The 12,588-nt window shown below is 39.2% G+C and overlaps 1 protein-coding gene across 1 annotated transcript; it reads right to left on the bottom strand.

Annotated features, from left to right (window-relative positions):
- Nucleotides 1–464: 464 nt before the first annotated feature.
- Nucleotides 465–12,373, bottom strand: prss16 (serine protease 16). Its single transcript, XM_034865233.1, has 9 exons — nucleotides 12,098–12,373; nucleotides 11,635–11,816; nucleotides 10,153–10,385; nucleotides 8,987–9,122; nucleotides 5,928–6,042; nucleotides 3,662–3,863; nucleotides 2,659–2,749; nucleotides 2,307–2,509; nucleotides 465–843 (listed from the first exon to the last, which is right to left on the bottom strand). Exons 1-9 carry the CDS (start codon nucleotides 12,299–12,301, stop codon nucleotides 734–736), a joined length of 1,476 nt encoding a protein of 491 aa, XP_034721124.1. The 5' UTR covers nucleotides 12,302–12,373; the 3' UTR covers nucleotides 465–733.
- Nucleotides 12,374–12,588: the final 215 nt, after the last annotated feature.

Genomic DNA, 12,588 nt, shown 5'->3' on the forward strand with positions numbered 1-12,588 from the left:
GTTCCATTGCTGCCTGTTTAAACATGATTTTTAATGTGTCGTGGAACCATCAAATGCTACTGTGAAAGAAGAAAGTTACAATGAAATAGTGTTTCTCAATAAGAACCGTATTGGTCAAGAGTTAGCCACACAGAATGTCCTATATGCAGAAAGGATTGGTCAATACCATGCAACAAAAGGCAGTGGTGAGAAAATGTTCTTTCAAAATTAGAAATGAGTATTTCTGGATGACGTTACCCGTCTGGTCTTCAGTTGAATAGTAAAAAAAAATCAACGTGGGTCCACTGACAGACATCATTAATTTAAAGTTTAATTTAATGAAACTCTCTAGGACTATTCTAAAGTGTGTATGAGAAACTCTACTAATAATGTATATTCTGCCCAGAAATACATTATATAAACCTTTGCAATGTTAACTCAAAATGAAACTGAAAAATGCAGAAAAAATAGCTTCTACAGTCTTCAAAAAAATAGTATTATTTATTCATCAGATTAAACTTGTGTCACTCATTCAAAACACCTACTGATGCTTTAGTAAAAGTGCATTTTCAAGCAGTCCCAAATGTGGCAGTAAATAAGCAATCTCACTTCAATGTAAGTGAAATAATTTCACTGGAATTGTACCTCGTACAGTTTTCATGTGAGACATAAAATTGATTGATTTATTGATGATGTGGACAAAGGAGTAATAATCTGCTTTGCAAAGCAATCAAATGGCCTGTTTGGCTGTCCATCATTGCTTCAACCACTTCTGGAGAAGTAAGAAGATGTGGTCACGGGCCAGAGTCAGTTGGGGGAGATCCTCACTCTTGGCAGGGTACATGTTGGCACAGTGGGCTGTTCCTGGATCAGAGAAAAAATATAAATATAAAAGGATATGGCAGTGAAAAACAGTAAATCTGAGATTTTCTCAGTTACAAGTGCAATTATCCACCTAATAAAGTCAGAGTTAAACAAATGAGCCATTGTTCCCTAACTGTTGCTTGGCTTATACAGTCACAAACAAGTCATTCTTCAGTTAACTTGTATGACTCAACATTTTTAGACCTTGAGATACACTTTAAAAAGTTGATATAACAAAATAGTTCCTCAAAATGTTAATCCTCATTAGTTATTTTCATGAAAGATCAATCAATATTTGTGAACGTGAGCTACTCTCTCAAAGGCGGAGACCAGATAAATCTCAAGCTTGTGATGTCATCAAAATATCATATAAAAACTGGAGGTGCTACATAGACAATAAATCTAATCATTCCACTGTTTACATACCCATAATAATAAATGTGGAGTTGTTCATGTTTACTTATATTTTGGACGGTCTTAACCGTTCCAAGGTCGAGGCCCAAAACCAGAGGTGATCATGCATTCTCAATCAAGGTGCCTCGGCTTTAGAACGAGGAGATAAGCTTCTTTTTTTACCCTCTTCTTAAACTCCTCTAGCACTTTGGGATTGTTTTTTCAATGAAAAGTGCTCTACAAATAACATGTTTTATTATTATAATTATTATTATTATTATTATTATTAGATTTGATGATCAGTAACTTCTTTTAAAACTATTCTTAAAAAACCCTTTTATAGACTTGCTTTTATGTGCTGCCATCTTTTTATTGTCTGTCATTGTCTGCCTGCCATCTCCATTTTGATATTGAATTCTGATTTTTTTTTCTGTCTTTTAGTGCTGCCCCACCCCTTTTTTATTGTTATCACTACATTGTGCATTAATACATATGTGCATTGAATTGATGTGTCTACTTATGTATTGATTCATACGTGCTTTTGTTTCCACTGTCAAAGCACTTAGTAAAGTATTGTTTTTAAAGATGCTTTACAAATATTTTTTTAAATTTTTTAATTTTTAGTATTGTTGAGACATAGCTACGTTTGAAACAATTGCTATTTGTAACCTAAAAGTCTAATTTTTTTCTCAACTTTTTATCTGATGTCTTGATCAATTTTGATCAGCAATCACCAAATACTTTGGTTATTGAGAATAAATGAGCTAATTTATCCTTCCAGTTGGCAAACACTCGCTAACAAGCCATCCATCAACCTAGCAAACTGGTTGTTGCTAGCGAGTTTGCTATCTAATGTTGCAAGCTGGATAGCATAGATGTGGGATAAAGTTACTTTATAATTGAGTGGGCGTTGTTGTTGTATCCTTTGTTTCTTTTAATCAGACTGAATCATAATAATCCTTTTAAAATTGTATTTCTAAAAGTCAGTATAACTTTCTTTTGGGCTATAAACACAAAGTCGCAGTGCTTTTACTTCATAATGATTTGCCATTACGCATATTCTTTCTCACCTTTGATGAAAACAGCTGGGAGGTCGGGTGTGATGTCCTGGGTTATTCCCAAGGCGTGCCAGGGGTCAATGGACCCATTAGGAAGTACTATTCTGGTGGAGCGGATGTCATAGCCTCCGTAATACTCGTTGGTCTGGGCCACGGCCTCCGCTAGCTGCTCAGCACTGACGTTGTAGAAGTCTGCACACTGTTTCACATGATACCTAGATGAGAAAACACAGGTTAACAATGCAACGTCTAATGAAACTGAAAAGAAAATGGTTAGTGTATGATGTGGAAATAATAGTAGGTGCAAGACTGAAAACATAATCATGAGTTCATTAGGCAGAGAGGCAAAATGTAGTGTACTTACACAAGAGGGAAGCCAGTGAATGGTTGGTTGGGCGAATCAGTGCTCTGGTAGAATCCAAATTCAGTGCAGGTCTGGTAGACCCACTGTCTCCCTGGTAACACACAAAACAAAATGCCAGCATATTTAGATTCTTCATATACACCAAGGCACTGACAACACATAGCAGGTAGAGCCAACAATATGTTTAAAATGCCTTTACATCCAAAAAGTATTAACTTTCAGTTTTTCAGCCCCAATTAAGAGAGGAAATGTTGCGAATGAAACGTACGTAAGGCAAAGGGAGATCCCCAGCCAGCCCTCCTACTCATGAAACTAAAGCCAGAAGCAATTTTTGCTTAAATATACTACAATGTTACTTAATACTGAGCGCCCCAACAAGCCAGAACATTTTTTTTTAAAGTAGCATACCATACAGCATACTACTTTCTTCAGAAAAGTTTCAAAAGAAACAACTTTGGTGTAATGCTCTGAATTTAACCTAACCCCAAGATGATGTAAACACTCGTTTTGGAACTTATTTAGAAATGATGTATTTACTTTTTTTGATGTACAGACTTTGCCAGAACCGTCCTAGTTTGTTTTATTCAACATTTCCTAAAAAAGCCCTTCACCAACACCCAGAAATGGGTTTGCTACGTTAGGACTGTAACCACACGTCAACACACAGCCTGACTTGTGGTTGCGTTTTATTCTTGGCTCCTGATGCTACTGATGATGAATACATTGGTGTTTCTGCCTCTACTGCAGTTGATTGCTCCTGTATTATTGTTGGACACTGGAACATTTATGTTATTCTGTCATAAGAAAAACAAACACACATTCACACGCATGCACGCACGCACGCACACACAACTTGACAACAAAACGGACCCAAAACATAGAAGGTAAGAAGGTACGTAAAAACAGGTTAGTTATTAAGGTGACATTTTAAGGTAGAACACACTAAAATAACCATGTTTACACGAACAAACAAAAACACTTCCCAGTACATGTCCATACCCACCTCCCCCTGCAGCCGGCCCATCCCAAGATGTATTAGTCATTTCTCTGGCGTAGTTATTAAAGCTGGCATCCAGGCATTTAATGGAGAAGGTGTCCATCATGAGACGGGCCACAGCAACATAGCGCGCATAAGGGTCCCCCAGTGAGGTGTCACCCATCACGCCACACAGCACCTTGATGGTGATGTTGGTGCCCTGCACGCCCTGTATTGACAGAACACCACCAGGTAAAAAAAGAAGAAGAAAAAAAAGCTAAATAATTAAGGTAAGAGTTTGAAGCAAATTTATCAACATTTTCATTATTCTCTCCTAGTTAGCTCAAGGTCTGTTCTATATGCCAGAAAAACATGAATCAAAAGGCCCAATAATTGAAGGAGAGATCACGGCAATTTTTGGATAATTGTGGTGATCCCCTGCCTGTATACCAACCCACAATGCTCCTCGGAAATGCACTATGGCTACTCAGTGGCATCAGTCCAACACAGTGGTTGCATCTCTCAGCATCTTTTGAGTAAAAGAGGAACTGTTCTACAAGTTGCAGCATTACATAAGTCCCCACCGTATTTTATGAAGCACCCCATTGATAACCCCTTACTGTGAAGCCACTGCTGTGTTGTTTCTGATTGAGTTACACCTCGGTCCTAGTCCTTACCCAAATTCCTTAGTGGTACCTAAAACTTGGTAGTTTTCTCTATACCCAGCTCTTTGTATCAGAGAGGCAGCTGTTGGCTGTATTTGTCAGCTAGTGCTGTGGACTCTGTGGCCCACCGTTCCACTTGGTTCTTTTATAAGCGTCTCTTTAGCTTGGGGCGACAGGAAACCAGAGAGACCACGGAGTCTTTTGTTACTTTTTCACATCAGCTTATTGGTAACCGGACTCACGTCTCCTCAAGGCACCGGGGGGACAGAGAGGGGATGGGATGTTTAAAGGGAATGGGGAAAAAAGGGGTGATTGGTAAAACATAAAAAGCGCTAAAAATTGGAATAGGAATTGGGCCAGATGTACAGTAACAGATACTAAAAAAACATGTTGTGAGACGCGTTTGTACTTGTGTGTAAACCAAAATGAAAGGGCTGGTAGAATTAACAAAAGATCTGGACTTGGGCAGGGCAATATAATTCATTATAATTGTAGTAATTTCTTTACAATGTGAATTTTAATACAGTTTGCAAGATTCAATTTGAAAAAACATGTGGAGTGTAAAACAAACGGGATTGTGGTCATTATTTGAAAACATCAAAAAGTATGATGCTGAGTCACAAGCCATCTAGAACATGTAGGTTAGAAAAAGGGGCTTTACTCCTCATAAAGAGACACAGAAAAAGCAAGCGAGTAAGCAAGCGACCCCAGGAGCAACCCTGGAGACCCTCTTGCAGGGCAGTACCTCCGGGCCCCTCGCTGCTAAACAATGCAGGGTTTATTATGTCTCAGTATACTGCTCTCGCTGTCTGTGACCCTGCGTACTCCTCATAGCTGCCTTCCACTCAACCAAGACTCGATACTACGTCAACCCCTTACCCACAAAAGCCTCTGCGCCACCTCTGCTGTCTCAGTTCAACATTCAACAAAAACCTACAAGAGAAGAGATGTATGTCATCCTTAAGGGGATTTACTAGCCATACTGGAATAATGTCTCCGATCTTTAGTCTATAAAAATAATAAAACGTTTTACTACAAACTTGGATTAATTTCCAATAATATTTTTCCTTTCAAGTCAATATATGAATACCAAATTGTGAAGGTATGCTTGTGGGATGTTGACGGTAGATTTATCAGTGCTCTTTGAAACAATAGGACTGAACTGGACTGTAAAAAGTTATGAAACTAGATGACATTGAAACCAGATGAAATGATCATTTAAAGGATAGCAGGTGGACTGTAAGCAGGTGGAAACATCTAGCTTGTCTATGGAGCTTTAGAGGCACTTTTGTTAAATTTGGACAGCTATTTTCCTCTAATCTTTATGCTAAGCTAAGCTATCCACCTACTGGCTCTAGCGTCATATTTGATTTATGAACTATTCCCCTGAGCAGCTAACAACCTATGTAAAGAATATTTATGATATGCGATAAGGAGTTGTAATGTCTCAATGTAGTGCACCTATAAATACTTATTTTGACATGAAAACAAGCACATTTAAAGACAGCAACTGTTGGCACACAATGTGAGTTATTAGTCGATTTAATCCAAAAGTACTGTATGTGCATCTTTAATCCGTGTTTTGGGATGTTTTACGGATTGTTTGCCATGCATCTATTCTCCCTCACCTCAAACCCCCTGTTGTCTTCATTGTACTGGACCACATCCATGAAGTTGCCAGCCAGCATTTCCAGGAAGTAGGCAGAGTCCATCTCTGTCTGGATCTGCAGTTTGGAACACAAGCTGGGAGGGGGAAGAGGAGGAAGACAGAAGAGAGAAACCAGAAGGAATAGGGAGGGAGATAAAGAAGAGAAGTGAATTTGGAGGGGGGGCTTGGAGGACTCTTTTCTTGTCTTCCTGAAATACAACCTCTGGCCATTTTAATAAAAGTAGAAAAACTAGCCACCAGCAAGTGCTTATAGCTTTTTATAAATGATAACCAGCTAAACAAAGCAGTAGCACTTTTTTGAGTGTGTTGAACATTCAATGTGGATAGATTATGTTGACCTCTACTCAAAAAGTTACAACTTATCCCTCAGAATACAAAATAACAAACTTTATTAGCCATGCTAGTGGTGTGGCTTTAGGGACAGCAATATCTGTCATTCGGTCCACCGCTTTGGTCTAGACTGCAATATCTCAACAAATACTGGAGGGACACGTATTTGCACAGACATTCTTGGCCCCTTATGGATTATTCCTACAGACTTCGCTGATCCCCGGACTTTCCCAGTAGCGCCACGATGAGGTTAACAGTTGACAACTATTGGATGGATTGCATTGGACTTTGGTAAAGACGTACATGATTTCCAGACACTGGGAGGGTGAATGCATAACTTAGTAGCATCACTGTAGCCTTGTAGTCTTAGTTTTATCAGAAGAAGTCAGTCTGAATAGAAAAGAAACATTGATTATGTTAACACACATGTGCCGATGAGGGTCATCTGTCAAATTTACAGTAATGAGGTGCAGTGTCCTGAAGGGAAAGTGTTTGTTATACTTTCCTGTGTGTGTATGTGTAGCTATACGTACACATGTGTCTAAGGGAAAAGACTGAGGTGGTAAAATTAAAGCTTCCTTGACTGTCTGTTAGACTTTTACTCTGGTGAATTTAGGTAGCATGTTGACATGTGACATGCTGATTTTAGAATTGTTTGTGTGTGTGTGAGAGAGAGAAGATACTCCTGTTATGATGAAATTGTGACATAAGTATTGTATCCTCTGAGGCATTGTGGTTAGGAAACTGGACAAGCCTCCAAACCACCTTGGTGACATTTCAGTCTGCATGAGGACATGTCTGCATGATCTGCAAGAAGCCAAATTATAAAGGATGTCGAATGTGGTCTGGGCATTGAAGTCAAGTAAAGGCTTTGGTGTGTCTTCATGACAGTGTTATTCCAGGGAAACTAACCACACCATTAGAATAGCCATTTAAGCCTGTTTATTCATTAAGCTTACTGACGATACAGTCACTATAACTTTATTATAATAATAAAATAAGCATAAAACAAGACCAGAGATAATGACTGCAGACATAGAACAAGCGTGCTAAGACTTACGTCATGTTTGAAAGTGAAAAGAGAAAATGAAAAAGAAAATAACGTAAAAAAAAAAAGGCTGAGAAATAATGTGCCAATACAAACAATACAAACAAATGCTGAAGGGAGACACGTTTGTCTATGCTAAGGCCTTCTGTCTTTCTAAAGGACCTACTGGTATACTGTAAAAGTGAGGTATCCATGTCTTTTTTATTATAAAAGCAGGTTGAGGTGCTATAAAAATCCTGTGAAAGCATCAAAATGCTCAATCCACAGGGAAAAACACACAGCACATGTTCAGAAACTGTGCCTTTAAACGAGCCGCCAGGTTTTGATGTCACAACTATAGTTTATATAGGTAGAAATTGCTGCTACAGTGCCGTTAAAGTCATTCCCTGGATACAATGATGGTGTAGCGATGCCAAGAGCGCAGATGTGGACGACCCGGAAATGCTTACCAATCAGAGTAGGATGCGGTCAAACGGAGCATTTCAGACAGAGGCTGAGAAAATGAATGTGTTTTTTGAACAGTAAAGCACGTAAACATGTTCTAGTAGAAACCCCCAAAAAACATGAACCTCAAAATGAGCATAATACGGGACCTCTTAGTAATATTATTTAGGTAGTGTTAGTAATGTATATTTCCATTTGAATTGTATCCTTGTCAGGGTGGAAAAAAAACGTTAAAACGACGATAAAAACAAGTGACACTAAAGCTAGCATCTGAAATATTTGACCACAGTAATAATACTATGAATAATAAACACATTTACTTAAATACAGTGTGTATGATTAAAACATGTATTTTGGTTTACAAGCTTGCCATAGACAACCAGTGCAGTGACCAATTCTAAAACAAAGAGATGTAAATCAAGGAGATCATATCCTTGTTTTCCTCTCTGGAGCTGGTCCAACATTCCACAGTCCCTGACTCAGTCCAAAAAGGCTTGAAGGACACGCATGAAGCTGTAACAGGACCTGAATCAAACCAGGAACCAAGACAACCCTCGCTGCTCTTTGAACCTCTCACACAGCTCCCGGTATCACTATAGTTCTTCAACTGACTCTATAACTGCTCACATCTAATTGTGCTGTGTCACACACAGCACGGCTAGCTTGTCCAAACATTAGCATATTTAAATGAATACCTAAGGATTTTGGAAAATTCTTTCTTGCCGAAATAAAGATAAGACCATTGATACTATTTTCAAGTCTGTACGGTGAATATGAAGCAACAGCCAGTTCAATCAGTGTGAAACAACTTACCTGGCTCTCGGCTAAAATAGAGTGACAATGTATGACACGCTGAAAGTTTATCAAAATGCAATGAGATTTACCAATTTGGGGGGGGGGGGGTGGTCCTCCTCAGTTACACAGATATCATGATGACAGTCTTAGCATATATCATAATGTGTTGTAGAATAAGTCTGATATTTTGGAATTCCCACCTTCACCCTTTACCAGACAATCAAAGAGACATAATTGTGGTTGGCTGGTTAGCTAATGGAGGGTATATTTACGCAGGTCATTATTAGATTTTTGTCTTCCAGATCTTTTAGGATGACGTACATCATCCAAGGCCTTGGTCTGCTCAAACTTTGCAATTCAGGACAGAATAGATATGGGTTACAGAAAGTTAGATACTGTACTTGAAGTCTTTGGTGATGTTGTCGTAGGTCTTGGGGTCCTTCAGGCGCTCCAAAAGCGTACTTGAAGCCTTTTTCACCAACAGGGGGCATTCTGCGTTCTCTGAGGCCAGCGAACGCCACACAACCTCCAAGTACTCTGGCAAAACATAAAGACAGAGGGAGGGGTGGACACTTAAACCTCTGCTGCTATAAAAAAGACCACAATAATACACAACAACCCTGGTTAAACATACAGGACTATTTTAAGCCACAGCAAAAGCACCAATTCATCTTCAAAAGAATGTGTGATCGCAGTTCTAGTCAAGTGCTTGCAAAAGCATTTGTTTAAAAGGTTTTTGGTAAGTCTTAACCAATGTAAATTTCACAGTTTATGAAACTCTAAAAGCAGGCTCTCAAAACAGAAACTCCCCATTACAAAATCTTGGACTAATTCCACCTGGAGCGAAAGCCATAATAATAAAGCTGACTTACTGCAGTGCTGTTTCGGGAAATAATAACTTTAGGTGGGGAAAAGATAGCTGACATCAATGGTACACCACATTCACTATTCTCTGTGTTTTGTCTTGGATATTGTTCATAGTGAAAGAGAATGAGGCCTGACTGTGTGTGATAATGTCTTCAAGATAGCAGTGGTGTGGTTGGGATGGTACAGGTCCATGTTCAAAGCTAGTCTGACCTTGATTTCAGCCTGAAGCCTTCCAAAGAAAAAATATGTGCTCAGCCAAACACAACACAACCACAGATAAAAAGTGAAACCCTTATCTTCTTTGATCTGCCCGCAACTGTTACTTCCAAGACAATGAACAAAACTGGAAAATTTTAATACATTTTAAATGAACGCTTGAGATTTAACGCATCACAACAGAGATGGACAGGAGCACATTGTACGGATTGCTGGCAAAATCTATTTAAAAAGAGGATCTTTCCTACAGTTGTTTAGTGCATTATGTAAAGCTGAAAGAAGTGAAGCATAAGAATATCAAGTCTCATTTTATGTGTGTAGTTTACTTCCTGACAGCAAGTCTAAGTTCAGATAGAGTTTAGCACGAAACTGTGACTATCCAAAAAAGAATGGTTTCTTTATGAGATAAGAGAGATAATGAACAAATATGCTGTGTGTGTGTGTGTGTGTGTGTGTGTGTGATCATATCATGAAATGTCTGTACCTGGGAAGTTAACAGTAGCGAACACAGGTGCACTTGTGGCCACAGAGGCATGGACCAGGTGAGGATACTTCAGCCTAAACCAAGCAGCAAGAGAACCTGGGTACGACCCACCGAAGGCCACCCACTTGCTGTTGGTCAGCCCTCGGGTCTCTGCCATCACAGTACGGAAGTGTGCCAGATCAGCCAACGCCTGACGACTACTGAGGAAACGCAGGCTGTCTGTGCTGAGGTCACTAAATGGAGAACATTGTAATTTGATTAAGTATCTACAGTATATCCATCATACAACACTGCCCATAGACAGGACTGACTTTTGAATGCAGGGCTGCCATCTAGTGGTGCAACAGCTACACCAGCATTAGCTGCGGTGAACACCAAACACAGGAAGCTGGTTGCACAATGGATTTTTGTCCTTTTGTTCATCCCACAGTAGTGTTGGACCAGAGTTGCTGAAAGCTCTAAAACTGCTGTGAACACCTGTTGAAGGTGATGGTAAAGCCTTTCGTAGGGTCATACTGTAAAGGGATACTTCCCCAATCCCCACTGGGAAACTGTTTGTTCATTGTAGGTGACAACACTACAGCGTGACAGATCTAACTGCCAGGGTGAGGAAGCCGACACCAATCTGTTGTTCTGAAAGTATTGGATGAGCACAATTCATAACCACATTTATTGAAACACTTTTACTGTACTTTCTTCCATTGTACCAGATTCAAATTATCTGCTTTTTTTGCAAAGGGTTCTTCAAATATTGTACTTCTACAAATGGACCAGCATAATGTCTAACATCATAGTAACTGCTTGTGGTTTGAGGGCCCAGGCCAGTTGGTTTAAGGGCAGCAACAGTTTCTGTTGAATAAATATGTAACACTAAACCAGTAAACCAGCCATTATATTTGATAAATTATATTATATAGGAAGTTCAAACCTGTACTTTTTTTTCTCTTTGACGCAGAACAAAGGAAGTTCACTTTGTTGCATGTTTAGTATTTGGCTTATTTTGGCTCCCATTGCTCGACCAAAAATTGATTATCGATTATTGGATCAGTGATGCTAAAGAATTGCCCAATAAAAAGTAAATGGATTTGTGTTTATTGGTCAATTTCAGCAGACAGGTCAGAGAGGAGACGTCAAATGGATTTGATTCCTGTCTTTAACTAAAAATTGTGAATTTGGTTCTACTACCAAAATTGACCTTTTCTGGTGTACACACACGAAGAAACCAGTCCAGACTTTTTCATTATTCTTTTTTTAAAGCATGGCAATCCAATGCAAGTGTCTGTCTCCTTCTACCCATACACCTTTGTGTTTTGCCTATGCTACTGATGTAGGGTCTAGAGATAACGTTTTCTTGAAAGAACAGAAAGACTAGCATTTTTGACATCTTGATGCAGTATTAAGTGCCGTTTGGCATTGTTGTCACCAAACCAAAGATTTAAAGAGAGCCAAATTCAAGAATTTAATCAGCAAGGTCCAACTTACATGGTCGGGTGACTCTTGCCATAGAAGCGATGTTCCAGCATCAAGCAAAGAGCTCCTACTTTCTTGGCATAGGTGAGCCAGGTGCCGTTTTGCATCCAGGCTGGATTGGCCGGTCCTTCTCCACCTATCATCAGAAACACTGGACCACCCGGCTTGTAGTATGTTTCATTTACAAAGTACCTCTGATGGAAAGAAAAAGAACGTTTTTCAGAGTGGAAAAAGGTATTCATCAGTTTGTCTGAAAGTATTAATTAGAATTTTGACAGATAGACAGGTGCACATTGATACACTTGTCTAACTGTATTGGAAGGGATCATACAGTGACTACATTTACAATGCTTTATGCCATGCTCTAGCTCATGGGAAATTAAATTAAAGCTTGATCTGATCACCAAGATTTATTTCACAAAATATATTCCAACCCTTGTAAGGATCCACGTATACAACATAAAAACAGACTTACTTGCTTCCACTCTCTGCTGTCTGCCCCTACGAAGTGATCCAGTTTTTGAGTGAACCACTGCTCCTCAGACACAACACTATGACTGGTGTCGTGCACTTGATTAAACTTCCTGAACCCCTTAGACTGCCCCTCGCCAACAACAAAGAAAGAAAACAACAAAAATAAGGTTACGTTACACAGCAACTCACACCTTTCAAGAGCCATGTTATTTTAGCATAAACAGGGAAGCAGTCAGGGGCATGTGACATGTGATTCAGTTCCATGTAGTCATATGACCAGTTCTGCTGCTACTTTAATGACTCGCAAAGCATTGGAAATAAGCATTCATGCATATACCACTTGCAGGACATTCTTATCATTTGTGTTTATGTTTCTTAAGTTAACAAGGTTGACTTTTACTATTAGTACGTATTCAATTAAAAGCTTGAAAACTGATCGATACAAGTTTTGTTGTGTCTAAGAGCGCTATAACGTGTTGTAAAATGTGGCCT

Source organism: Etheostoma cragini, chromosome 3 (assembly GCF_013103735.1).
Source record: "Etheostoma cragini isolate CJK2018 chromosome 3, CSU_Ecrag_1.0, whole genome shotgun sequence".
Lineage (NCBI taxonomy): Eukaryota > Metazoa > Chordata > Actinopteri > Perciformes > Percidae > Etheostoma > Etheostoma cragini.